The 27,535-nt window shown below is 51.7% G+C and overlaps 1 protein-coding gene and 1 pseudogene across 9 annotated transcripts in view; one reads left to right on the plus strand and one right to left on the minus strand.

Annotated features, from left to right (window-relative positions):
• The window catches only part of ARAP1 (ArfGAP with RhoGAP domain, ankyrin repeat and PH domain 1), a 61,675-nt gene that overhangs the window by 12,256 nt on the left and 21,884 nt on the right, over positions 1 to 27,535 (plus strand). For 4 of the 9 annotated variants that reach the window (XM_072969259.1, XM_072969261.1, XM_072969264.1 and 1 more), the window contains exons 2-11: positions 5,596 to 5,677; positions 10,007 to 10,558; positions 21,547 to 21,707; positions 22,294 to 22,361; positions 22,933 to 23,063; positions 23,204 to 23,359; positions 23,710 to 23,779; positions 24,093 to 24,213; positions 24,640 to 24,842; positions 25,444 to 25,553. In XM_072969259.1, coding sequence (XP_072825360.1) covers positions 10,050 to 10,558; positions 21,547 to 21,707; positions 22,294 to 22,361; positions 22,933 to 23,063; positions 23,204 to 23,359; positions 23,710 to 23,779; positions 24,093 to 24,213; positions 24,640 to 24,842; positions 25,444 to 25,553 — 1,529 coding nt within the window. In that variant the 5' untranslated portion in view covers positions 5,596 to 5,677; positions 10,007 to 10,049. Of the gene's footprint in view, positions 1 to 5,595; positions 5,678 to 10,006; positions 10,559 to 14,547; positions 14,902 to 16,893; positions 16,954 to 21,546; positions 21,708 to 22,293; positions 22,362 to 22,932; positions 23,064 to 23,203; positions 23,360 to 23,709; positions 23,780 to 24,092; positions 24,214 to 24,639; positions 24,843 to 25,443; positions 25,554 to 27,535 lie in introns of those variants that run through there. The other 5 variants (XM_072969266.1, XM_015238477.3, XM_072969262.1 and 2 more) reach the window with 4 other exon arrangements.
• Positions 27,017 to 27,373, minus strand: LOC116282073 (small ribosomal subunit protein eS12-like; annotated as a pseudogene).

Here is a 27,535-nt window from a genome sequence, read left to right on the forward strand (position 1 = left end):
ACAGTCAGGTTGTTGGTAGGGAGCGTGGGGACCGAAGGCAGTGTGTGTGTTGGGTGCAGATCTGCCCTTTGGCTGCTGAGTGGGGCGGGAGGTGTGTGTCCCCAGAGGCTGTGCGAGGTGCATGTCTGTGGTAGGGGTGGGATGTGGTTAGTGGAGCTGCGCCTGGCCAAAGCTAGACCTTTGCTGCTCCTACCTATTTCCTGTATAGAGAGCTCTGAGGGCTTTCCTGAGGTCTGGGTGCGGCGGTCCCTGCCCAGCCTGCCTGGGGCAAGAGGATGTGAGGGGGAAGATTGGGGTGGGGGGGATGAGCACAGGCGTCAGGTCCAGACCCCTAGGCCTGTCTTCCTCCCCGTCCACTCCCCCTTCCCCTCACCGGACCTTCCCGTGAGTCCAGAGCACAGCTCTGTGAAGAGGGGGCTCTAAAGATGCTGTTGGGGAAGGGTCCTGGCCAAGGGGACTCCCGAGCTGAGTGTGGAAGAAGTTAGGACCTTCAAGACCGCCTGATCCAGGCCTGACTCATTTATGCAAATCAGAATGCAAAGGCAGCTCACACCCCCATGGGCCACCTAAAGGCAGATCCCTAAACCTCTCTGGGTGTCTGTCACTGCTGTCCTTCCACATCCCGCATTCCTGCCTCACTGAACTTTCCCTGTCTCTGGATCTGCCAGGTCCTTTCCCATTCCTGGGCCTTGCACTCAGTTCTCTTTGCTTGGAAGTGCAACCTCCTACTTATCCTTCAAGGCCCAGCTGAGGAAGTACCCTCCGGAAGCCTCGCTGACTCCATCAGACAGTCACATCCTCGGAAGGCCCTGTTGGCTCTAGCAAGTGACATGGGCAAGTTTCCACCTCATACAGCTTCCATGAAATGGGGTAAAAATCCCAAGCATGCGGACCACTCAGGTGAAGGTGGACATCTAGAAGGGACTAGGGGTGTGGTGGATATTTAGGAAACGAAGGAAGTGGGAGCGTGCCTGTCCTTAGCTCGGGCTTGGGGCCACCTTCCTGTTGGACTGTCAGAAGTGGGCAGGGATGGCATGAGAGAGATGCTAGGCTGGCATAGAGAAGGGGTAATGAGATTTAAACTCTGCCCTTGGGGGTTGGAATGGTAGTTAGTTAAGGAAGGGCAAAAACTTTGGCTTCAGCAAGAGGGACTCAGGCCAGACTTGAAGAAGGACTGGCTGGCAAGGATTAGAGGGATTCCAAACACCCCTTACGTACCCCTGAACTTGAGTGCCCTTGCGAGCCCAGCCAGGTCTGGGCTCTACTGTGGAGGGCAGGGGGACAAGAAAGGATATAGACTCTCAGGATATCCCAGGCCAGTTTGGGAATTGGGTGGAGATGGACTCCCATCAATGGGACAACCAGGGACAGAGCAGGAGCAGCGCTGAGCTGCGTGGCTCAGCCACTGAGGCCTAGGAGCCGAGGGGGGTGGTTAGGGAGGACATTCTGGAGGAGGCAGCCTGGAATCAGTACCTGAATGTGGAAGGATGTGGTTCATTTACTCACTGTCAGCAGACAATTTCAGGGACTCCCATGTGTCAAGCTGGTGCCTGGTGCAAAAAGTGAAATGGAGGGAGTGGTGGGCCAGCCCAGCCTGGCCAGGTCTTGGGGCATGTCCTGACACTTGGTCAAGTCACTTCCTCCCTGTGGGTATTTCTTCATCTGTAAACAGCAGGGCTAGAGCAGGTCGAAGGACTGGTTGAGGAGCTGGACTTGAGGGCACTGGGAACCATGAAAGGGCTTTGAGTAGAGAGGAGCTGGAGGGAGACAGGGGAGAAGCAAGGATAGGGTCGGGTGGTTAGGTGTTGAAGCCAGAGCTGAGCCCTGGGGGTCAGGTGGGAGGGAACCCTCCAACTTGTGGTCATGCTGTCGCAACAGGATGATACTCTCCTCTGCCTGGTCCCTGCTTCCCTGGGGGTGTAGACTCAGTGATGTGTGAAACCTCCAAACCAGGGCCAGGATTAGAGTGGAGCAAATGAGGCACTTGCCTTTAGTGCAAAATATAAGGGGGACAGGGGGTGACCAAACGGCTCAATAATCAAGGTAAATAATTTTTTAAGCAATTTTTTAAAAAAATCAAAATTAATGAAAAAATCCAAGGTAAAAAAAATCAAAAGTTTAAGAAAAGAGGTTTAATATTGCTGATTTTTTTCTTTGTCTCAGACTCTAGCATGGCTCAGCAGGGCACTGCTCCGAAATCCTTTTTTCAGGGAGTTGCTTCCTCCAGGAAGCCTTCCCTGACCCCCAGCCTGGTAAGGGCCCCGTGGGCAGTTTTTGCTGGCTGGTTGGTATCCACTCCCTCCAGCCAGATACTCCTGGAGGGAAGGTCCAGGTCTGAGGTCTGGCTCATGCTTCCGACACCTTGACTGAGGCTGTGCCAGTGCGGAGTCCCAGAGTCTGACTTTGGCCTGAAGCCTTTAGTGCAGGAATAGGAACTTGAGAGAGGCCAAGGAAGGGGCTAGGCCCTCCTCAGGGACAGAGGTGGTTTCCTGTTTCCCAGCTCTGGTCATTCCAGTAGCATGATTGGGGCCGTCATCTATCAGTCCCTGTTAAACCCTGAGAACAGTGCCTGATCTGTCGCAGCTGCTTTGTGAGAGCTCGTTGTCACCTTCCAGAGGCAGTGAGCAGAGTGGTTAAGAGTCTGGAGCTGCACCGTCCAGCAGAAATGTAATGCCAGGCAACAGATGCAGTTTGAAATTTTCTGGTAGTCACATTAGAAAGAAACAGGTGAAATTACTTTCAGTCATACATTTAATCCAAATATCCAAAATACTATAATTTCATTATGTAATGAATAGAAAAAATTATTGAGGTATTTTATATTTTTGTCTTTTGTGTTAAATCTTTTTTAAAACATTTTTTGTTGAGTTATAGTCATTTTACAGTATTGTGTCAAATTTCAGTGTAGAGCACAATTTTTCAGTTATATATGAACATACATATATTCATTGTCACATTTTTTTCACTGTGAGCTACCTCAAGATCTTGTATATATTTCCCTGTGCTATACAGTATAATCTTGTTTATCTAGTCTACGTATGCCTGTCAGTATCAACAGATTTTGAACTCCCAGTCTGTCCCTTCCCACCCACCTCCCCCTTGGCAACCACAGGTTTGTATTCTATGTCTATGAGTCTGTTTCTGTTTTGTATATATGTTCTTCTTCTTTTTTTTTTTTTTAGATTCCACATATGAGCGATCTCATATGGTATTTTTCTTTCTCTTTCTGGCTTACTTCACTTAGAATGACATTCTCTACGGACATCCATGTTGCTGCAAATGGCATTATATTGTCATTTTTATGGCTAAATAGTATTCCATTGTATAAATATATCACATCTTCTTTATCCAGTCATCTGTAGATGGACATTTAGGCTGTTTTCATGTCTTGGCTATTGTAAATAATGCTGCTATAAACATTGGGGTGCAGGTGTCTTTCTGAAGTAGGGTTCCTTCTGGATATATGCCCAGGAGCAGGATTCCTGGGTCATATGGTAAGTCTATTCCTAGTCTTTTGAGGAATCTCCATACTGTTTTCCACAGTGGCTGCACCAAACTGCATTCCCACCAGCAGTGTAGGAGGGTTCTCTTTTCTCTACAGCCTCTCTAGCATTTTTGTCTTTTATATTAAATCTTGAAAATCCAGTGTGTATTGTATACAGGACACTTCATTAAGTAGCTGCATCTGGAGTGTTCATTAGCAACCAGATATGGCTACTACTGGTTACTGTATTGGACAAAGCAGGTCAGACTATATTGAGATTGCCCCTTCCCAGCTGTTTGACTTTGGGCAAGTTACTTAACCTCTCTGTGCCTCAGTTTCTTCATCTTAAAGTATGAGATATGTCCCTCAGGATTGCCATGAGGATTAAATAAGTTAATAAAAAGTGCTTTAGATACCTGGCATATAGTAAGGACTATTTATGTTGTCTTTTTTTTTAAGTTTTAAAAGTCATTTATTGAAGTAGAACTTACATTCAATAAAATTCACCCCAAAATTTGACACATGCAATCACCACCATAATCAAAGTGTACAACAGTTCTTCAAAACTCCCCCAAGCCCTTTGCAACAAACTCCTCCCTGACTCTTAGGAATCCATTGATCTGTTTTCTGTCAAAGGGATCAATTTTAATCATTAGAATGATCTATTATAGAAAAAATTATAAGCACACAAAACCAAGTATTTAAAAGGATACCTTGGAACATATAATCTTTAAAATAGTCAAAAGAATGGGGTTTAAAATTAAAGTGGTTGACAAAGTTGTTTTAAGATAGGCATTACTGTGTCAAGCTTCAGGCTGGGTGGGGCTGGTTGGTAGAAAAACTATTTTAAATAAAAGAATTGAATTCTACAGAAATTTGTTATGGGGTAGATATATGCTCTTACAGATAGATATTTGGTACCAAAAGTTCACTCCTTTTACCACCATGAAAGGGACAAAGAAAGCAAAAGCCTCTATTCCATATATATCAATCATCACATGTTCAAACACACCTTATCTTCTTGAAAAGCTTCTTTCAATCACGAGCCCTGAAGTTTGTCAGCATCTTGAACTGGACTGAGCTGAGTTGTGCACCGTGGCAAAAAGCTATTTAGGTCGTCTTATAAAATTATTTTTTTAAGTCATTATTTGAGTAGCACTGCCATTTTTTGCCAGATCTTTCTGAAGTACTCATTACTTAAATTTTATTTTTAAAGAACTCACCTTTAAAACATACCTATTTTAGCCCCATCTTAAGAAATAATTGTGGAGTCTACTTAAGATAAATACCTAACTGGTAAATTTTAAATGTTCCCCAGTACCCCTAAAGCCATCACACAGAGACCAGCAGTATGCAGTTGACCCTGCCCTAGTGGCAAGAACTGTGGTTCTGCCCCAGACCTGCCCCTTCTACCCACCCTCTCCAACAGAGCCCGGGCCCTCTGAGCTTGCTGGTGGCCTGCCCTCAGGGATGGCCTCTTCTTTCTCCTTCTGCCTGGAAATACCTTCTTTTGGTCCCCTACACACGGTTAGGAGCAGAGCCCCTGAGGTCTCATGCCCCTGCCTCACCCATCCCACCCCATGGCTCCCAGGCTTAGTGGAGAGGGTCCTGTCACCCCGGGTCTCCTCAGGGTTCCTCACCTCTCTGAGAGTCTCTGCATCATGGGGGCCCTGCCTCAGTCATGGAGGATGCCCAGTGTCCTCCCTAGGGGCAGTCCAGCCTCCTGGCAGGCCTGACAGCCCCTCCCACAACCCACCCCCTACACGTCCCAGCACTGGTCCTAGAGGAGGGCCAGAGAGTGGGGAGTCTTGACTCTCTTTTTCCTCCAGCTCTGGACAGGTCATCTGTCTGCCTCCTCGCCCTGCTGGAGGGCCTTCCTCCTTCTAACCATCGCCTGGCTTCTGTTAGACTCCCTGAACTCTCCCGTCCTCTCCTTTCCTTTCTCTACCCTCTTCCCCAGCTCTCACTTTCTTCCTTCTCTTTCCTTTTCCCCATCCCTCTCCCCCTTCTGCTTCCCTCCACCCCATTCCTCCCACCTCCTCTGCCTCCAGCATTCAGCTGCTCAAAGTGGCCTTGCCTCATGGACTTTCTCCTTTACCCTATTCTTGCAGCTTCCATCTCCAGCCAAGATGAGGAGCCATTCAGAGTAGCTGCTGCCTCTGGAGGACCCCAGCATCCTGGGCTGCCCAGCCGGTGAGTCAGAGGTGGGAAAGGGGGAGCCAGGCTGAGTAGGGTAGGCTAAACCCCAACATTGAGGTGGAGGAGGTTCGTGGAGGTGAGACCTGCGGTCCTTATTTTCTATTTCAAAAACTGCAGTTGAGAGACAGAAAGAGGGTGAGGCCAGAGACCTTGCAAAGAGCCTCCCAGGAAAGCACTGTAGGGATGGGGCCGGGCTGGGACCAGTGGGTGGGGTGTCTGGTGTCTATCTGTTGACTTGATTCCCTTCCGTGCCTGTTCACTTACGGTCTCTTTCTCATCTGTTTTAGTCCCAGATGATCATGTTATCTTTCAAATTGTATTTATTTTTGGGAAAATTGCATAAAAATTTAAAGATTCAGGGGCTATAATGAAAGGTAACCCTTGCTCTCTTGTCCTCCCTGCTGCTGGATCTCCTCCCCAAAAACAGTTTCTTGTACACCCATCGGAGTAGTCTGTGCTTCTGGGTGCATATGCACATATATATGCGTTTTCTTTTTTCTTTAACCCAGATGTTTACATAATAAAACAGTGTTCTGCACCTTGCTTTTCCGCCCAGCATTACATCTTTAATAGCATTTAATACGAACTTTAGACTCTGCCTGTGGGTAATTTCAGTTGGGATTGTGTTAGTTATAGCTTAACCCTGGAAAAATCGATGTCTTTATAATGTTAAGACCCAGTTCATCCAAGAACATTGAATGTATTTCTGTTTGCTTGTGTCTTCCTTTGGGACACTCAGGAGCCTTTATTAAAAATTCACGTAGTTAAAAAATTTAGGTGATAGAGAAAGATGTAGATAGAGAAAGTGAGTAGTCTCTCTCTACCTGGAAGTGGGTTTCCTGAGAAGCTGAAGGGGCCCAGGGAGGGCCCGGGCAGCGTGTGCACGTGGTCATGTGTTTCAGTAAATTTTTACAGTAGTAAGATACTGTTTTTGTTAAATAAAAATAGTTGTAATTCATGTATGTAGTGTATGTTTAGCGGGATCGCTTTGCTGTACACCTAAAACTAACCTTGTAAATCGACTACAATGAAAAATAAGAATAAAAAATTTTTTAAATTAAAATAACAATTGACATATAACATTATATTAGTTTCAGGCATACACCATAATGATTCAGCATTTGTACATATTGGAGAATGATAAGTGAGATATTCTTGTATTCTCTTTCTGAACGAGGACAGTCAGATTGGGTTAGCTGCCGGCCCCAGGAAGTCTGGCTGTGTCTGCTCCTGCCTGCCCCCTCAGCCCTCAGTTTTCCTCCTCTGAGGCAACAAGTGGCGCCCGTCTCCTGTGTATCTTTTCAGAGATATTTTATGCATTTACCAGTAGACACATACTGATCTATTTTCTCCCTTCGGAGTTGTTGTGCTTTTTCCCCCACAGAAAAGGCAGAATGTTTTATAAACTGTTCTGTATTTTCTTTAGTCACTTAACACATGCGGAGGTCATCCCTCATCAACAAGCAAGGAGTTTCCTTCTTTTTTTAGAGTTTCCTCATTTTTCTGCAGTCACTTAGCAACACATTTTGGAGGTCATCCCACACCAGTACATAGGAATTTCCTCATTTTCTGTGGCTCAGTATTCTTCCATATGACTACACTGTAATTTAGTTAATCATTCCCCGACTCATGGATATTTTGGTTACTTCCAGCCTTTTGTTATTATACAAACGCTGTGGCCAATTACCAATGTACGTCACTTTGGACACACGTCAGGAAGACTGCAGGGTGAGTGCCCACGGATGGCTGGTTCAGAGGGCACAGAAGTATTGGAATTTTCAAAGCTCCCATGGCATTGTCCTTCCCAGAGGCGCTGCCCGGGCCAGGGAGAGGAGTGCCTCACTCTGTCACCGCTCAGTGTGGGAAGATTAAGTTCCTTCTCATGTGTTTAAGAACCGTTTATATTTTCCTTTCTGTGAATTGCTCTGTTCATGTTCTGTGCCCACTTTTCTGTTAGGTTATTGATCTGTTTCTTATTTATAGATGCTTTTCAAGCTTTAGGAAAATTAGCCCTATGTTTTGTGTATAAGCGACAGCCCCCTAGTTTGTCATTTCTCTCTTAGCTTTACTTATATTGCCCTTTTTTTTTCCTATCATGAAAGAATGTTTGTTTTCTGTATAGTTGAATATTTTACTCTTTACTTTATCCTTCTGGATTTGTATCATTTCCAGAGGACTTTAAAAATCCTCTCATGGTTTTATTTTTATAGTGAAATCTTTGATCCATTTATAATTTATCCTGTTGTAAAGTGTAGGAGTCCCCTCGTAGATTGCCCCACAGCTGTCCCAATTTAATAATCCACCTTTTCCACCATGAGTTTGAGATGCTACTTTTATTGTGTACTAAATTCTTAAATGTATTTGGGTCTATTTTTGAACTTTCTGTTTTGTTTAATCAATCTGTCTGTTCAAGTGCTAGTAACCTGTACTGTTTTAATTACCATAACTTTATATTTTAATATGTGGTAAGGCTGACTCTCACTCTTCCTTTCCCCGACTCCCCTACTTCCAGAAATCTCCTGGCTCTTCCTGCTTGTTTGTTTTTCCACATGAACTTTCACATCAGCTTGTCTGGTAACCCCCCCGACCACCACCAATTCTGTGCATTTATTTAATAGGATAGAGGATGTTTATCAATTAACTTAGACTATCTTTGTGATCTTCTTTATCCAAGAGCATATTGTGTCTATTTGTCCACCTCTTCTCTTTGCCTCTCAATAACATTCCACATTTTTCTTCCTATGGAGCCTGAATGTTTCTTATTAACTTTATTCTTGGTTTTTATTTTGTGATGCTGTAGTAAATGAGGTCTTTCATCCTGGTTTCTACCTGTTATTGCTTATAAATACTGATTCTGTTATATTAATTTTGAATTGAGCTATCTTACAAAATTCTTTTGTTTGTAATAGTTTCTCAGTTGAACTCCTTGGGTTTTCCAACTCAGAACTGATATTATTGTTAAATAGTAGATAATTTATCTCTTTCCCATTCTCCCCTTTTTTAAACTGAAGTGTAATTGAGTTACAGTGTTGTATTAGTTTCTGGTGTACAACATGGTGATTTAGTTAGATGTATAAATATATACATATTCTTTTTCATTACAGGTTACTACAAGCCACTGAATATAGTTCCCCGTACTATACAGTAGGAACTTGTTGTTTCTCTGTTTTGTACATAGTAGTTGTATCTGCTAATCCCAAACTCCTAATTTATCCCTCCCTCTCCCCTTCCCCCCGGTGACCATAAGTTTGTTTTCTATGTCTGTGAGTCTCTTGCTGTTTTGTATCTTCTTTCCCAATTTGTATACCTCTCATTTGTTTTTGTTGTCTGGAACTTGCAGAGTAGTGTGAATAATGACAATGGTGATGATGGTGATGATGATGGAAGTTTTTCTATTGTTCTTCCATTAAGCAAGATGCTGTTTTTTATTTTAATGAAGTATCAATCTATTTCTGTTTTACTAAAATTTTTGTTTACATGTGCTAGATATTGAGTTTTATCATATGCCTCTTTAGTATCTGTGGAGATGATCAGATGACTTTTTTCTTTTGATCTGTTAATCACTGCTTTGCACCGTCTGTTTCTTGACTCCTGCCAAGCCAGGATCTCTTGAGTATAGGAATGGGACCTGAGTCCCCATTGCCCTGTGCAAGGTTATTTCAAAAAAACAAACAAACAAATGAATGGTCTTTCCTATACCTTCCCCGCTTTCTCTTCTTGGTGGTGGGAGGGGTTACTCATTCGCAGGGCCAGGACCCCAGAGGCTATGTGATGCTGACTTGACTCACCTCCTGGAGTATCCTGCTTCCTCCAGGGGCATGGAGATGGGTTGAGGCTCAACCCACAGCCTGGGCCTGCAGGGGGATCAGCAGTGGTGTCCCTCAGTGCCACTCATGCTCGTTAACTCTTGGGCCTGGTCCTCAGCTGGGAACTGGTACCTCAGAAGGAATTGGGTCCTTGCTGGGGTCTTGCAGAGGCAGGAGGGCATGTGTGTGCAGACACAGCCACAGCAATGACCAAGGCTGTGGATGGGACTTAGGGATGGTACCAACTCTGGGGATCCTGGAGGGCTTCCTAGAGGAACTGGATTCTAGGAAGCTGCAGGGGTGGGGTGAGGGTTGAGGTGGCAGGTTTCAGGCAGAAGAAGAAGCCTGTGTGTTCAGAGACCTGGCAGTACCTGGCCTTGCCTGATACATGGGGCCCAGGGGAAAAAGCCCAAACACAGAGCTTACCCCATGGCACGAGAGAGCCATGGAGAGTTTCTGATCAGGACCTATGCCTCGGCAACCATGCCTCTAACCTGTGCCCATCTGTCTATTCCAGGTCTGGACAGAGCCCTGCTGTTTAGCCTCTGCTGGCGGGAACCATGGCAGAGGCCGGGGATGCAGCCTTGTCTGTGGCTGAGTGGCTGCGGGCACTGCACCTGGAGCAGTACACCAGGCTCTTCGAGCAGCATGGACTGGTGTGGGCCACAGAGTGCCAAGGCCTCAGCGATGCCCGCCTGGTGGACATGGGCATGCTACTCCCCGGCCACCGCCGCCGCATCCTGGCTGGCCTGCTCCGTGCCCACACGCCCCCAGCCCCTGCACCCCGCCCTACCCCTCGGCCTGTGCCCATGAAGCGTCATGTCTTCCGCTCACCACCTGTGCCTGCCCCTCCACCGGAGCCACTGCCTACCACTGGAGAGGATGAGGGGCTCCCCACCGCCCCACCCATCCCGCCCCGGAGGAGCTGCCTTCCGCCTGCCTGCTTCTCGGCCCCATCCACAGCTTCCCCAGACCACGTGCTGCCCCCACTGCCCGCCAAGCGGCACTCGGCAGAGCTAAGTGTTCCACCCGTGCCCCCCCGCACCGGGCCCTTCCGCCTGCTGGTGAGGTGAGTGGATGCCATCCAGGGCAGGAGGGACATGGGCAGAGGACCTAGAAGGTGGAGGGGGAGTTTGGGACCTTTGGCACTGGGATAAGAAAGGCACCTCAGTGGAGGGAACAGCATGTGCAAAGCTCAGATGTGGGAAGCACCATCCAGGGCATTCTGAGCAGACAACGTGGCTGAACTGCCATGTGAGTGAGGGTGAGGCTTGTGGACGATGCTGCTGGGACATGCTGTGAAGGCTGGTGGGGAGCCAGGGAGGTTTCAAGCAGTGATTGGATGAAAGCTGGCTACTGAAAGCATGGCCCTGGCTGCAGGTGAGGTTCACAGGGGAGGAGGCTGGGAGAACAATGAGAGGGCACTGGGCCAGGTTGGAGGTCCCCACCTAGGCTGTGCTAACAAGACTGGAGAGAAGTAGGCAGATTGGAATGAGAGATGGGCCCTAGAGTGCACAGAACTTGGGACGGCCTGGGCCTCAGCAGAGAGGGCACAGGGAGTCATGTGACACCCAGACTTCCATCTTGGGTAGATAGCGGTGGCATCCTGATCTGGGACCCAGGGACAGAAGGGAGTTTGGGAGGAAGTCTGTAGTTCAGTTTGGTGCCTAGTGAGTGTGAGATACTGGGAGACCAGAGTGCACTTCTCAAGTCAGGAGGTAGCATTGTGGCGGAAATGGAGAACCTAGAATGAAGAACTGGCCCTGGTGGAAGCAGCAACCACCCAGGGCTGGTGCCTGTGCCCCTGTCTTCCCTGTTCACACTGCTCCTGCCAGATGTCACCAGATCCTGGAGATACTTCTCAGGCCACATCCTACTCACTTTCCCTCTTCCTCAGAACTGTTTTCTCCCCTCCCAGCTCCTGGTACTCCTTGTTTTCTTGAGTTTCCTCCTACTTCTGGGGATGTTCCATTTTAACCTCCTTCCATATGCCCCCCGCTTCCTGCCATTTGCCGGGGTTCCCAGCCAGCGGGAGCATCCCAGCTGTGGCTGACATGTATTCAGGGGTTTAATGGAGCTTTATTGCAGCTCTTGGACCAAGTCAGGCTAATCTGGGAAGGCTTCTTAGAGGAGGAAGGGATGTACAGAGAGAGTTCTCCTGGTCCCTATTATTGTTGGGCACTGTGCTGGGTGCTTTGCTTACATAATCTTGTTTGATCCCTGCTCAAGCCTTCTGGGGCATTTCTGTCCTGTTTTCAAACAGAAATTAAGGCTCAGAGAAAGGAGGGGAGCACTGGCCAGATCTACGCTCGGGGAGCCCCTGTGGGAAGGGTCTGGGAGGCTTTCCTCATCCAGAGGGGCATTAAGTAAAGGGACCTTGAAGGCCAAGCTGCAGTGTTTTGAGGTTTGATTGGTGGAAGCACAAAAAGGGTTTGTTATTCCTTTCCTGGGTTCATACAATTGGGAGCTGTACTAGGGTCCCCTAGGAGCCTGGCTCATAGCCTAGACTGAGTTTCTTGGTGCCACTGCACCCTCTAGTGGCCACTCTCCTGCATGCAGAAGTAATTTGTTTCCTTTAACTCCATCATCTTAACTCCAAGATGGAGAGAGAGAGAGTGCACGTGTATGCACGCACGCGTGCCTGTCTGCCTGCCTATCTGTCTGTCTGCCTGTCTCTGAGGGTTGAGAGTGGATGAAAAAGGGCAGGAGGCAGGGCCCTGTCCATAAGAAGCTCATGAAGGCTAAAGAGGCAAAAACCCCAGTTGAGGAATGGAGGCCTGCTTAGGAGGCAGGATATCTGGGCAGGCCCAGCTGGCTGTGTGACTCTGAGTAGAGCCTCTTTCCCCATCAGGTGTCCTCCTTAGCCAAGGAGGCCCTCCATGGCCCTTCTGATACTAACTTCTGAGTTCAAGAGACTTTCTGGGTAGAGCAGGGGTCCTATCTATACCCCAAGGTGCCAGACCCTACTCTTGGATCCTGTCTGAACTTAGTCAACATCTGGAAGAGGCCAAACTCCTGACCATGGGAGGACCCAAAATTCATTCCACGTTGAGAGAATTTGTAGGCAATCATTCCTCACAATTTGGAGCTATTCCTTAGGGCAGAGTATGGTGGGAGGTGAGCTGGCAAGCCTGGCTTCCTGTGTCCTGGGGTTTTTGACATGTGGAATTGTGGGCATCTGCAGTCCTACTCCTCTGGGCTCCCCAGGCATGCAAAGTGTTTAAAGCCCATCGGTAGGAAAACTGAAGGCGGTAGAGCCTCATGTATGTGTAACAGGCGAAGGCTGGGCAGGTTGGGGGCCAGAATGGAGCCTGACTGGTTACCCCATCCCCTCGCAGCCCCTTCCTGTGACCCCAGGGTCTGTGGTGCATAGTGGAAGACTGATCCACCTGGTCTGCTCCTACCCCCCCCCCCACCTTTGCAGGAGTCCCTGCTTCCTGATATGCTGGCCCTCCTGTCCTTGCCTGCACACTCTAGTGACAGGGGTCTCACTTTCTCAATCTTGGGGCCTCTTACACCAGATCATTTGGTGACTTAGCATTTCTGCCTGGCTCCAGCCCATCACCAGGCTGCCCAAACCCCAGCAGCATTTGGGATTATCTACTGTGTGTGCACGTGTGTACTCTTGAGGTAGTGACTCCACGTGAGGGTGCCTGGCCAGTTTGTGTGTGTGCACCCACAGGTGTGCGTGTGTTAGGGTAGTAGTGTGTCTGTGTATTTCCACATCCACATATGTTTGAAGGGAGGTGACTTGTGATCCTAGAATGTGCACACGGGTGGGGATTTACATGGTTTCAGTGGTGACTTGCTGAGTATGTGTGCGAGTTTATCAGGGCCTGTGTGCACACATATGTGTACCCATGTGTACTGGTGCAGTGAGGACTCCAATAGCGTGAGTGTATTTGCGAGTGCCTGTGTGCACGTACTTTGATTGCGTGTGCTGCCAAGAGGATGAGCCCCCTAAATTGCTAGCTCTGTTAGGGCCCAGATCTTTGTCAGTTTCATTTACTGCTGAATCCCCAACATCTGAAGCAGTGCCTGGTGCCTAATGGGTACTCAGAAAGTATTGGTTGTGTGAGTAAATAGACGAGGCTTGCGTGAGCTTTTATACTGCCAGGCGCTGAGTACGTGTGCTGCCCATGCCGACTCAGCACAAGTGACTGCCCTTAGCACACATTGGACCCTAGACAGTAGGGTTACAGGACACCCCAGATCCCTTCCCACTGCCCAACCTATGTCACTCCAGACATCTTGGAAAGCAAGAGACCTTTGGTGGGGGCAGGCCGAAAATGAGCAGGGATAGGGTCCCCTCCCCTCTGCCTTAGCTGGGTCGGCACTCTCAGAACCAGGTTTGCACCCCGACCATCACTTAAGTCTGTATCAGGAACAAGCTGGGAAGTCCATAGACGCTGAGAAATTTGTCCAGAGTCACAAAGCCCAGCCCAGGGAAAGCCGATACTCAGACCCTGCCTCTTGGCCTGGTGCCCAGTCTGCTCAGTTCCAGGCATCATAGACATCAATCCTCAGAGCCAGCTTCTGTGCGAGTGGCAGAGGGGTCATTTCTGATCCAGGGTTCCAGGGTCACCCTGCAGAGCCCCTTCTAGGCTACGCTGGACCTCCGTTTCCTCCTCTTGATACCTGGATGTCTGGAGGTACCTCGGGAAGAGGGAGTCTTTGCCTAGAGGGGCAGCTGCCAGCTGGAATCACACTGCAAGGCCTCCCACCTGTGCCTTCGACGCGCTGCAGCCCAACCAATCCCTGGTCTTCCTGAAGGCTGATCACTTGTTGCTGGGGCAGAACTTGCTTCCTTCAAAGAGCCTCTTTCCTAGCCTCTCTGGGCCTCCTTGTGGAGGAGGGGAGGGGCCAGCCAGGGCCAGGGCCTCCTGGATGTCTACTGTGTAAGGCTGTGCTAGACAGTACTGGGGTGGCTTGTCCCACTCCAGCTTGGGGTGGAGGGGGTGGCCTGGGGGTGGAGAGGAAGTGTCTGCCCCGGGGGATTCTGGGTGACTTTTCTCTCTGTCTCATTTGTGTTTTCAGGAAGTGTGTTTGTTGGCCAGGGCTGCAGGGGGTGGGGGAGGCGGAGAGCAGGAAGCTAGAGACCAGAGCTGGATGCAGACACAGGCACACACGTACAAATACACACACTCGCTCTTCTGGACAGATCCACATTTACACACACAGACACTCAGACAAGTGATCACAGACACTCGGACACAAATCACCGGCACACAGAGCCATACCTGGACCCAGACGCGGCCTCAGACACACGCAGGGAGCGGGGCCAGGCTGTCTGCGAGACCAGCCCAGGTCAGACACAGGCTGCACAGGCAGGCACACAGCACACTGAGCACACGTGGCCTGCCTGGCTGGAGCCGCGGAGTCCTGGGCCCAGAACCCAACGGGCGTCTGTGGGTGAGCGAGGGGCTGCCTTGGGCTGGGCTGTCGGCACAGGGGAGGTGAGAAGGCTCCTCCTGGGGGCCTGGGAGGCCAGGAATCCCTGTCTGTTTGTCTGTCACTTCTTCACAGGCCCGGTTTTCTATGGTGTTCTCCTCCCCCCTCCCTTTTTTACTCTCAGGATTTTCTCTCTTCTTTCACTTTCTCTACATTCTCTGTTTTTCTCCTGCCCTTTCGTTTTCTCCCTTCTCCCTTCCCTCCCTCTGCCCTGGACTTTCCAGGTCTCCATGTCCCCATAAGCCTCTCTCCTGGGCTTGCTGGGAGCCCCCAGGGCCTGTCTTGTGAGCTGCATAGACTGCTCCTCTGTGTGAAGGTTGGGGGGAGGGGGTCTCTGCTCTTCAGGGACCCAGTGCTGATCTCCGCAATTCTGGCTCCGTGCACCCCACTGAGGATTCCCTCAGGAGGCTTAGGTGTGACTTCTCTCAGGGTCAAGTTCAAGGGTGCTATGGCTCTGGGCAGCTCCTCCCAGAGCCCCCTTGCCCTCCCCCAAGTCCAGGTGAAGGAAGACCTGCGAGGATGGGCACTTAGAAGTTGTCTTTCTACCCTTCTTTCCAGGGCTGGTAGTGTGGTGGGTGCCTCTGTCATTGGGGGTGCTGAGCTGGTCTCCCCTCCCCACAATTGCTGAGAATCCCCAATGAACTCAGTAACCCTGTGCTTGGGCCACTGGGGACACAGATTTATCTTACCAGGTCCTGTCCGTGCACTCAGCCCTGCCCTGTGCCCTCAGCTCATCTTTCCCTGGGGCCCAGCAGACACCTGTGGTGCCATCCCCTCCTGCCAGGCAGCCCTGGGCTGGGTGCTCGGGATGGGAGAGAGGGGCTAGTACAGTCAAGAGCCCCCTGAGGGGTGAACTTCTTCTCCCTGCTGCCTTCACAAGCCAGTACAGGGCCAGGTCTGGAAGCATGAAGAGCTGCCATGGGAGACCTGGATCTCTGCACTCTTCTGCCCAGGGCAGTGGGGTGCCCAACAGGTTGTGCGAGCTTAGAGGACGGAGCAGTTGGGTGGACTTCCTGGAGGAGAGGGCTTGTCCTGAACACAGTGGAGCTGACAATCTAGGTCATCGTGGGGATTCAGTGAAAAAAGGCCCCCAGCAGAAAGTCTGGCACATATCAGGTACTTAGCAAGTGGAAGCTGTATTGTTCTAGGGAAAAATGCTAAGTGGGTGAAGCCTTGGTTGTGAGGGTGGGTGCCAGGTTAATCTGGGGCTGCTCTGTGGAGGGCTGGGGAGCTGTTGGCCTTCTTCAGTTATCAATATTCATTCGCTCAACACATACTGACCAAAGCCCCCTCTGTGCTGGGTGATGCCGTGGCATGGAGAGGGAGTGGCCTGACGGGACTCACAGCATGTGCAAAAGCTAAGAGGTGGACTACAGGGAGACCCGAGGAAGGGCTTTCTCTTCTGTGGCTTGGGCAGAAGTGAACTGAACTGAACCTGGACAGTGCTGAAGGGGCTGAGCCTTGGATCTCATGATGGAGAAGGAGGGAGGGGGGCAGCCCCAGAGGAAGCAAGACGCATACGACTGAGGCCTGGGCCCCATGTAGGACGAGGAAGTGACAGCTGGAAAGTTTGCCCCTGTGGGCAGAAGAGGTCAGGAGAGGAGGCAGATGTGTCCAAATCATAGCTGACCCCGCCTCTTGGCCCTGCTGGTAAAAGTCCAGGGGCTAGGATTGGGCTGCGTCACTCCAAGGCCTGCGTGACCCTTTAGGGGGAGGGTCCTGAACTCCAGGACAGAGTAGGCCTGAGTCCTTGAGGTCAGTTCAGAGAAGCAGACATTGACAGACACAGCTATACTGGGTGATCCGGAGTGTGGAGGCTGGAGGAGTCCCACCCCAGCCTGGGGCATGAGGGGAGGCACCAAGTGGAAGTGGAAGATAAGTGGTTTGGACTTTTGGAAGGAGGAGTAGGAGGTGGTCAGATGGGAAAATGTGTTCCTGGTGGAAGGAGCAGCATATGCAGAAGCCTGGAAGTGTGCATTTATGGGATGCAGCTCAGTCAAGGATGGCTGGAATGTGAGTAGGGGATGAGTTCAAGGCCAGCCTGAGATTGCCTCACTCTGTGGCCCACCTGCCCTTATAGTGACTGATACAGACAGAAAAGTGTGAAGGCAGAGCCAGGGGCCACCCTGGAGGAAGAAGCTATAAAGCAGGTTCCTGGCTCAGCCTGTGAGGCCCGAGCCTCCTTCAGCCATAGCCAGTGTGAGAAAGTTGTGCTGGTGATGTGTGGAAGTGGCTCTCGGTACTGAATTATCAGTATGCCTGGAAGCAGATCAGAGAGGAAACAGGCTCACAGGTGAAGTGACCTGCTTTGTAAGGACACAGACCAGTGCGTGGTTGAGCTGGGGTTGAAGCCCAGGTCTGCCTGGCTCCAAAGCTCTGTCTCTTTAACTAGAGTGACCACACATCTCATTTTGCCTGGGACAGGCCCTGTTTATACCTGTGGCCCTGACATATTTATTAATAGTGTTTCTTTCAACTCTCAGAAGTGTTCTGGTTTATATGATTGATAATTTGGCCACCCTATTCTTACCTATTCTGGCTCGGGGGCCTCATGTGTCCCCCAACCCCCAGCTATAAGATTGGCTGTGTGTATCTGCCTGAATCCAACAAAACAGACCTCTTTAGGCTGAGGGCTCAGGCTGGGGTGGGTCAGCCCTTGCCCTGCCCAGGAGTGCCCAGCCTTGCCATGGGCATAGTGGGGAGAGCAGACGGGTCCATTTGTCACTTGGACAGAGGAGAAAGGAGCTGAAGGAGTAGGGGAGCCAGGGGTGGGGGACAGGGGAGAGCAGTTCTACGTGGGCATCTCAGAGGCTGCTTGGAGGACAGGACCATTGAGCTGTGTTTTGAGGTGTAGACTGGCTCTCCATGGGCTGAGAAGTAAGGAGGAGGAAGCGGTGTGAGCGAACTCAGAGGCAGACCCACTGAGGACATGCTCAGGGTTGGGCTGATTGTCTGGTCTGGTGGGTCAGAGGTCAGTGAGAAACATCCCAGCTGGGCTTCAGCTGCAGATTGGAGCTGGGGCTGCTCTGAGGGGTGCAGGCACTACATGGCCAGCACTCCGGCTGGGGTGAGGGCACTCTGTGGCACTGCCCCTTCCCCTGGGATTTTCCCACATCTGTGCCTTCCTGATACCACTTCTCCTTTCCTGGGCCTGGCCCTGACTCAGCATGGCCCTGGTCCCCTGTGGTAGGCTGGCAGGCAGGGATCAGCTAGGAGGCTTCCTGGAGGAGGTGTCAGGAATGAGGTCAGAAGGTCCATGAGGGGCCCCCTTGCCCCCTTCTTCTTGGCACGTAGTCTTTTTCCTGCAAAGGCTTTGCTGGGACAGGAACCCTTAGCATCTGTTCCCCTCTCCCTTCTTACCACTGTCACACTGTTATCAGAGGTATGATCACATTTCCTCTTGGACAGAACATCAGCCCCAGAGCTGCCTGGATCCTGAGTTGCAGTGGCCAGTATGAGGAGGCGGGCCTCAGAAGCCCTCTGATTCTGGCTGGGGCCTCATTTGCCTCTAGTGGTTGAGCCTGTAGTCTGTGGTGCTGGACTTCCTGGGTGCAAATCCCAGCCGTGGGATCAAGGACAAATGACTTCTTGTCTCTTTGCCTCAGTTTCCTCATCTGTAAAGTTGGGGTAGCAATAAGCCATACCTTTCAGGGCCTTTGTGATGAGTAAATGAATGAATCCACGTAAAGCACTTAAAAGGCAGCTGGGGAAGCACACACACACACACACATCCTGAATAAGAATTAATTAATCCAGGTCTTCATTTATGTATTAATCCCTGCTGAGTGCTAGGTAGACAATGGTGAAGAAGGTGAGTGTGGCGCTTGCCTCAGAGAACCCACGTGCTGGGGAGGCAGGCCTCAGGAAGGGCAGATGCCTCACAGACTGTCAGGACAGTGATGGGGCAGGACCAGGGGCCAGAGGTAGAAGGGCCGGTGCTGCTTGGGCTCTGAGGATACTCTGTTGCCATCACGTTCACCTCAGTACTGGCTCTCAGTCCAGGGGGAGGCAGGGATCCAGCCCCACTCAGCCCTGCTGGGCATTGAAAGGGGAGAGCCTGTCCCCACCTCCTCTGAGCCAGTCTGACTGGTTCTGGTCCAACAACTTAGAGCTCTGCTTTTAGCTAATCTCAGACCAGGCCCCCAGGGCCCTTTCCTCTTGGAGTGTGGGAGGCTGTGTGTGACAGACTGCTTTGCCTGTCAAGTTTCCAACGACATTGCACTTGAGCAACTGGGGGCCGACACTCCACGTCTTGTCCTTGAGCCTGTGGGTACTCACTCAGCCTTTCCTTTGCTTCCCTCCCCACCCTAATGGCCAACCTGTCCAGCTACCCATCCACCCACCCACCTATGTATCCATCCTTCTGTCTACCTGTTCTGTCCGTCCATCTACCTGTCCACCTGCCTGCCCACCCACCCATCCAACATGCTCTTGTTGCTGACTCAGCCAGGCCCTGTACTGGGCTATAGGGATAAAGAGTCGAGTCCAAAGCTGCCCCTGCCCTAAAGAGACTCAGGGTCAAGTGGGGAGACAGCCTGGTACAGAGCCCATCAGGGGGTCTTTGTATGTCCAGCTAAACTACTACGAGAGGCCCACTGGGCATCAGATTTCCTGAGAAGCATATGGGGTGGGAACAGTTGTCCATCAGGACAGCTGCAGGTCTTCCTCTGCCATGGGATCCCTGGAGCAGTCAGTGCCACTGACCACACAGCTGTCCAGGAACCATTCTCTGTGGTTCTCCATGGGGCAGCTTGCGGGTGTGGGACTGAGAGTCACAGTGGACAGGTGTGGCAGCCCCCCTGGCTAAGACACCTCTTGCCCCAAGGGGCCAGTATGTCTCCTAACAACTGCACAGGTGTGGTTTCAGGTCGCTGCACAGGTTGTGCCCAGTTACAAGCCACCACACTCCAAGAATCCTAAAGCTCCATCTTCCCCAGGATGAGAGACTCCTTACAGTTTCTCCCAGTCTAGGTGCAGTTCCTCACTCAGGCCATTTTACCACAGGCAGTTTTGCCTAGGCACGTGGCTGGCATACCACCTTTAGTAGGTTTCTAAGGGAAAGGGTTTTGTTCATTCTTTACCTACAGAGAGGAAATAAGAGTACAAGGTGATATGGAAGTAGCTATGTGTCTTAAGAAGCACAGACTGTGGAGTCAGGGTTCAGGTCTTGGCTTAGATGCTAGCACAGTGCCTGGCACAAAGGAGGAAGATCTTGGGGAAAAAAAAGTTACTTGGAATAATTCATCCAAGACTCATAACAGAGGGAAACATGGGCAGGACCTGGGGGAGCAGGAAGGAGAGGTCAGAAAGGACTTTCAGAGAAGGTACACTGGAGTTTGAAGTTAAAGGATAAGTAGATGTTCTCCAGTCAGAGACCAGGGAGCGGGCTATTCCTGGAGGAGGCAACAACGCGCGCAAAGGCCCAGCATCCTGGTCATGCCCCAGCCCTTCCTTGCTTCCGCAGCAGTCACATGCTGTCAGTCACTGCCAGGCACGTTGGGGCAGTAGACCATGCTGAAATAATCAGTGGGGAAAGTTGCCCACTTGCTCTGATGCGCCTCCTCAGCCCCTGCCAGATGGATGCTAGCAGAGACAGCGGTTGAGGCCAGGCTTCTAGGGCTCCAGCTGGTGGTCCCTGTGCATCCTGTGTGCTGGCAAGTGATACGCCTTGTCTTGGTCAATCCTCCAGCCACCTACCATGGCAGTTTTGTAGTCCCCACTTTACAGAAGAGGAAACTGAGTCTCAGAGAGGCTAAGTGCTTGTCCCAGGATACACAGGAACTAAGACTGAGGCAAGGTTTAAACCCACATCTCTGATGCCAAAGGCCTTTGGGAAACATTCAGCCTGCAGGGAGCAGTGTGATCTGTGCTGAAACAGACAGCAGAACTGTGGCTGTGGGAGCCCACGGGGCCCCGGACCTGGCCTTGGAGTTAGGAAAGGCTTCCTGAGGGAGTGATAGCAGAGATGAGACGTGTGGTGCATTCAGGTGAGCTTGAGGGGTCTGAGGGCCCTCGAGAGATGTGAATATCCATATCTGGGACAAGAGAGAAGATGGTCTTGAGCCAGAGATCTGTGACTCAGGGCCTTAGGACTTGGTTTCTGAGGCTCTGGTCTGTGCCCTTGGCCTTGATGGCCATTTCAATCCTGCCCCATCCATTCGCCAACAAGTGCCTTCTTATCCTTAAAAGCTCAGGTCTAGCCTTCCTTGACTCACCAGGCTAGGATGCACAGCACCCCCTGCTCCATGCTGACCTTCATCCCTCTTCTAGAGTGAAGTCCCAGTGGGGAACTTGTGGCTAAAAGCTAGAGTTTTGGGGACAGGTGAGCCTGTCCCAGCAATGCAGGGCCAGCTCATGAAGCCAAGGAAGGTACCTGCTTCCTTTAGGCTTTGGGGAGCTTGAAGGGTTTGGGGCAGAGGAGTGAGGTGAGGAGGGGAGGGGAAGTGTAGAGGAGGCTCCTGTCTGAGTGTGTGGAACAAATGAGTTTTGCTGCAGCTCAGGTGAGCTGGCTGCTCAGGGGGTTTGAGTCCTGGCTCTATTGCAGTGTCTCTAGCCCAGTGACTCAGCCATACTGGGCTTGATGCCCAACTTTTGGTCTGTTTCCAGCCTTCCCACCAAGGAGGAGGAGTTACTGTCACCACCACTGTCATCCCCTCCCCAACCGGACTCTGAGGAGCCCCCGGCCACCTTTCCTCCCCAGCCCCCATCTCCACCTCCCAGCCCACCAGAGATTCCCCTGAAGCCTCTTCGCCTGCTCCCTGAGTTCGGTGAGTGCTGTAGTGAAGCATGGGGCGCTGGGTGTGTGGCCTGGAATCAGGGCCCTGGAGAGTCTGCAAGGAGCAAGGATCGCACTCCCCTTTCTGTTGGGTCCTGCCACCGACCCACGGTGTGGCCCCAGACAGGTGAGCATCCTTCTCTTCATCCTCCAGGATGGAGACAGCACCCACCTATCTGACCTGCTGACTGTTAGGTGTGGGCAGATGGCAGACTTCTTGAGTTGCCCGTGGTTTAACATCTGGGACTCTTTTCCATGGTCTTGGGTGGGGTGCTTTTCCTTGCATTGTCTACTTTTCCTGAGCTTCAATTCTTGTTGCCTTATTTTAGCCTTTTTAAGACAGTCCCTGCCCCTAACCCCTAAGCTTGCTGCCTATTTGGGCGCCATTGTGGTGGCCTAGCCTCTCCTTTGGCTGCCTCTTAGTGCTGTCCTATGAGGCCCTGAGACCATAAATAGTACTTCCTGTCCCTCTTGCCTTTTTTCAAAAGCCAGGCCAAGGTGGGGGTTGGGGGTCTCTTAGACTGGTGGAGGCCAGGTTTCCTTGCTTCTGAGTCTCCCCCACCCCTCTCTCTCCCCAGATGACTCTGACTACGATGAGGCCCCAGAGGAGGGGCCAGGAGCCCCAGCTGCTGTGATGACCAAGAAGGTGGGGCAGGCGGTGGTTAGGGTTTGGGCGGGCTGCCCAGCTACCTTTCAGACCCAGCTAGAGAGTGGGCAGCCAGGTCCTGGGAGCATTCCCTTCCCCCTTTGCTGTCTTGAGGTGTCGGGGTCTGGGGGCTCTGGTTTGTGGTTCCAGCTCCAGTTTTCTGCTGCATCTGGGTGGCTGTATGTGGTCCTTTCTCTCCCTTGGTGTTTGGAGCACGTCCGTCTTGAAGTCTCTGTCCCTCTGACTGTGTTTCACTTTCTGTGTCCCTGTGTCGACTTCTCTCTGAGTGTCTTAACTCTCCACCTATGCGTTTTTAATCTCTTTATCCTTCTGTCTTTGTCTCTGACTTGGGCCCATGCCTGCACTGATTTTTTTCCATCTGTGTGACCTCGTCTCCCTGGGTCCCTGTGCAGTCTTCCAGCAGAGGTAGAGGAGTATAAGGAAACAGAAGAAAACGTACTGAGTTGTATGGGTCTGGGATGGAGTGGACAGAGCAGGGTGTGGCAGCCCTGAGGTGGGTGTGATCTGGGGCTTGAAGGGAAGCATGACGCTGAACGGGTCTGGGGGTCAGGAGGAGCCCCCAGTGAGCCAAGTCCCACGGGCTGTGCGTGTGGCCAGTCTGCTGAGCGAGGGGGAGGAACTGTCTGGAGACGACCAAGGGGATGAAGATGAGGATGACCATGCCTACGAGGGCGTCCCCAAGTGAGTGTCCACTTCTCTCGGGTAATTCTCCCACCCAGCCACCTTCCTTCCCCAAGCCCAGCCCAGCTTTCCCCTCCCCTTAGTCCCTACCCTTTGGGAGCCCGCACTCTGGCCCCCTTATTCCCTCTCCTCCCCACCAGTGGTGATTGGCACACCAGCAGCCTGAGCTCATCCTTGCCCAGCAGCCTGCTGATCCCTGAGCTCCCACTGTACCCCATGGACAAGCTGCCCGTTGGCCACACCCCAATCCCACCAGTCATCAAGGCTGGCTGGCTGGACAAGAACCCACCACAAGGGTGAGTGAGGCCTGTGGGGTCCTGCTGGTGCCCTGCATGGGGTGGGCTCTAGTATACAGGTATCAGGGATCCAAAAACGAGAGGAGACAAGGTTATTTGAGCAGGTCTCACCCCCACCAGAGCTATATTTCATTACCCTTAAAACTGGGAAGTCCTACTTTGAGTTTGATTTTAGTCACTCTTGCTGTAGATAAAGTCCATCTTCTCAGTGACCATTTGGGATCCTTCCTCTCTTGGACCTCGCTGTTTCTAGCTTTGTATGTGGCTGCCAGGGGAGCTAGGGTGATCCCAGAGCCTCTCACTAATTCCCAGTCCTTTGCTATGTTGTTCCCCTGCCTCTCCCTCTCCAGATCTTATATCTATCAGAAGCGATGGGTGAGACTGGATGCTGATCACTTGCGATACTTTGATAGTAACAAGGTGAGGCCTGTGTTAGTCCCTGACATGACCCTGCTCCAGCCTGGGCCTGGGCTGAACCTTGACACTGAACCCAGGCAGAGTCCCTCCCCAGATGAGTCCTCACAAGAGTTCCAATCTGATTCCTTGAATCATGTCCTTCTGGCCCAGCAGCTGGCCGTGGCCTTGGCCAGGGTCAATGTGGGGGCTATTACTGACCACCTGTGGGAGGTGGGGCTGCAACCTTCATTTCAGTGGAGACTGAGGGAGTCAGGGAGGGACTGGGCCTCTGCAGGCCCCACCCCCACTCCCACAGTATAGCTCCTCTCTTCCCCAGGATGCCTACTCTAAGCGCTTTGTCCCTGTGACCTGCATTTCCCGCGTGGCTGCCATTGGAGACCAGAAGTTTGAAGTGATCACAAACAACAGGACCTTTGCCTTCCGGGCAGAGAGTGATGGTGGGGAATGGGGCAGGGAGAAGACTGTCTGTCAGTTTGGCCTGGGGAGTAGGGGAGGCGAACCAGGGTACAGGGTACATCTGCTCCCACCACATCAAACCTCGAGAGCAATTGGCCCTCTGAGGTGAGGAAAGGGTGGGGCCCCCTCTGACTGGCTCTCAAGACACCATTGAGTCCTTAGAGGTGCACATCCCATGTGCAGGGGGAGACAGGCTTAGACAGGCAAAGTGCCTTGCCCAGCCTAAGTGTCACAGCTGGGATTGGAGCCTGAGCTCGTCCAAGTCAGAGAACTCAGATAGTCAGAGCTAGGCCGGCCAGGCTGGGTGGGCTTTCTGGCAGAAGTGCTGCCTGAGCCTGGAATGGGGAAAACTTAAGGGGCTCCCTGCCAGGCTGAGCTCAGGCTTGCCACTCCCCCTTTGCCCACAGCGGAGCGGAAGGAGTGGATGCAGGCCCTGCAGCAGGCAGTGGCGGAGCAGCGTGCTCGGTCCCGGCTGTCTAGGGCTTGTCCGTTGGGTATTCAAGGCTCAGAGCCCCCTGACCATGCTGGCACCTTGGAGCTACGTGGCTTCAAAAATAAACTGTATGTGGCTGTGGTCGGGGACAAAGTGCAGCTTTACAAGAATCTGGAGGTGCGACTGATTGGCCAGACTGCTAAACCTCTCTGTCCCTTGCCCACCTGGTCCCTCAGGCCCCTCCCCCCACACCTGGTTCCTTCAGCCCTGCCCTCTGCCCTCCTCATTCTTCAGGCCCACCCCCACCTATCTGGTTCCCTCAGCCCCACCCCTTGCCCACATGGTTCTTTCAGCCCCACCTCATGCCCACTTGGTCCCTCAGTCCAAACCCATCTGATCCCTCAGCTCCGCCCACCTGGTTCCCTCAGCCCCATGCCCCCATTCGCCTAGTCCCTCAGCCCTGCTCTTTCCCTTATACCCTTCCCTTGACTCAGCCCTTTGCCTACACCCCTTCCTGCCCCTAGTTCTGCCCCCATCTCTTGCCTGGTCTCTGAGCATTACCCTCTCACCACCACCCTGGCTCCTGACCCCCTATTTATTGCTACATGGCCTCTAATCGAGGTCCATTTACCCATGCCCAGATTCCTGAGCCCTCCCTTATCTCTTTCCTGGTCACCTTCTAGTCCCTAAAGTACCTCTCCCTCCTCTCTGCCCCCTCCCTGGGCCTTGAGCCCCATCCGCCAGGCCTTGCCCTCACCCTTTCCTGCCTACCTGCCAGGAGTACCACCTGGGCATCGGCATCACCTTCATTGACATGAGTGTGGGCAACGTGAAGGAAACAGCGGATCGGCGCAGCTTCGACCTCACTACCCCCTACCGCATCTTCAGGTGAGCCTACCTCCCCTTGCTCACCTGCATCCTCACTCCCTCCCCTTCTTGCATATGGAGAAAGCTGCCCCTCCTTCTGGGATGGATTTCTCCCCTCCCTTTTCAGCCCTGCCTACCCTGCTGGGCCTTTACCTTCACTTGCTAACCTGTTTTGATCTCTTCCTTCTAAGAAATCTCACTTTTACCCCCCTCCCTCTGTCTATCAGTGTCCCCTTTTCCCTGCCACACTGTTCCTGTATGGACTCACCCTGCTGCCCCTCCAGCCTGCCCTGCTCCCTCGAAAGTGCTTGTCTGTCCTTAATGGTTGCTTGAGATCAAAGGCTGCTTTTCATTCCTTGTCTCATGCGCATCCTGGGTGCTCCTCCCTCAGCCTCTAAGCTTTACCATCTTGGTTTCCTCTGAGCTCAGCCATCCCTCAGTGGTCTCTCTGTCCTCTCCCTGGACAGGCTTGCCTGCTCCCAGGCCTTCAGCTCTGAGGCACTCTACCGTGCCTGGGTTCAAATCCTGTATTAGTTTGGCTGCCGTGACAGAAAATCACAGACCGGGGTGGGGGGGGTCTTAAACAGCAGAACTTAATTTTCTCACAGTCCTGGAGACTGGAAGTCCAAGATCAAGGTGCTGTTGGGGTTAGTTTCTGGTAAGGTCTCTCTTCCTGGCTTGTAGGCAGCCACCTCCTCACTGTATCCTCACATGGCCTTTCCTCTGTGTGCATGTGGAAAGAGAGAGAGAGAGAGAGCTGTCTGGTGTTCCTTCCTCTCTTTATAAAGAAACCAGTCTTGTCAGGTTAGAGCCCCACCCCATGACAGTATTTAACCTAATTACTTCCCTAATGGCCCTATTTCTAGATGCAGTCACGTTGGGGTTTGAGGCTTCAGCCTTTGAATTTTAGGGGGACACAATTCAGTTCATAACATCTAGGGTCCATCACTTGGTCAGTGTGTGACCTGGGAAAATCACTTGGCTTCTCTGGCCTCAGTTCCCTCCTCTGGGAATTGGAGCACTGCAAGCTCTGTAAAGCTGTTATCCGACACAGTATGCAGTGACGTCTCAGTCAGCTCTGCATCGTCACCCCACCAGCATCATCTCTTTTGCCCTAAGCTCAGATCTCTGCCTCCAGCAGGGTCTTTCTCCTCGACTCTAGGCCTGCATGTCTAACGGTTCTGTGGACATCTGCCCTGCACCTTATATTCCTTCTCAGCTTACTGTTCCTCCCAGGCCCCCATCTCCACCCATGGGGAGCCCGCCTCTCCTACTCACTCCTATGCAAACCCATCACCACCCCTGTCTTGCCTCTGTCACTGTCTCAACTTCTGGTCCCTCCTCTCCACACCTCACCATTTTGCCTTAGGCCTGTGGGCCCTTTGGCCTGGTGCCTGCCTCCTCACCCTTTGCCTGACTATCTGTGACCATCAGAGGGTTTTTTTTTTCCTTTCCTTTTTGTTGAAAGCCAAGTTTTTATTTGTTCATTTCTTGCATTTGAAGTCATCTTTGATTGACACACATGACCTGAGATTCTTTGCCATCCTCCTTAACTACCATACAACTGTAACCAACCACTTTCTGAAATTTTCCTTCTCTTAGTTCTACAGAGACCTGCCCATTCCCCCTAATTCCTTATTGTCATCAGCTTTACTTAGGTTGATTTGGTGTTTGGCACCAGGGGCTTCCACCAGCCTTACATACGTGGGCTCGCACTGGTAGATCTGAGCACACAAAGACGGGCTTAGCACTAGGCTAAGGCCTTGGTAGATTCAGTATGCCAGACCTTCGTGGATGAGGGTGGTCTTCAGCACTTCTCATAAAGCACTATTAATGTCCATCTCCAGTAATGGTGCCTTCCGGGCCATGGCAGTGGGTTCTGGGTAGAGTCAAATCTTGAATGCACACATACGACTTGATGGCAGCAGGGAAGGAGCCAGAGGGGAAGACATCTCTGTACCCCTCCACCCTCACCCCCCGAAACCCTCTCCTGCTTCTCCTTT

Source organism: Vicugna pacos, chromosome 10, assembly GCF_048564905.1.
Source record: "Vicugna pacos chromosome 10, VicPac4, whole genome shotgun sequence".
Lineage (NCBI taxonomy): Eukaryota > Metazoa > Chordata > Mammalia > Artiodactyla > Camelidae > Vicugna > Vicugna pacos.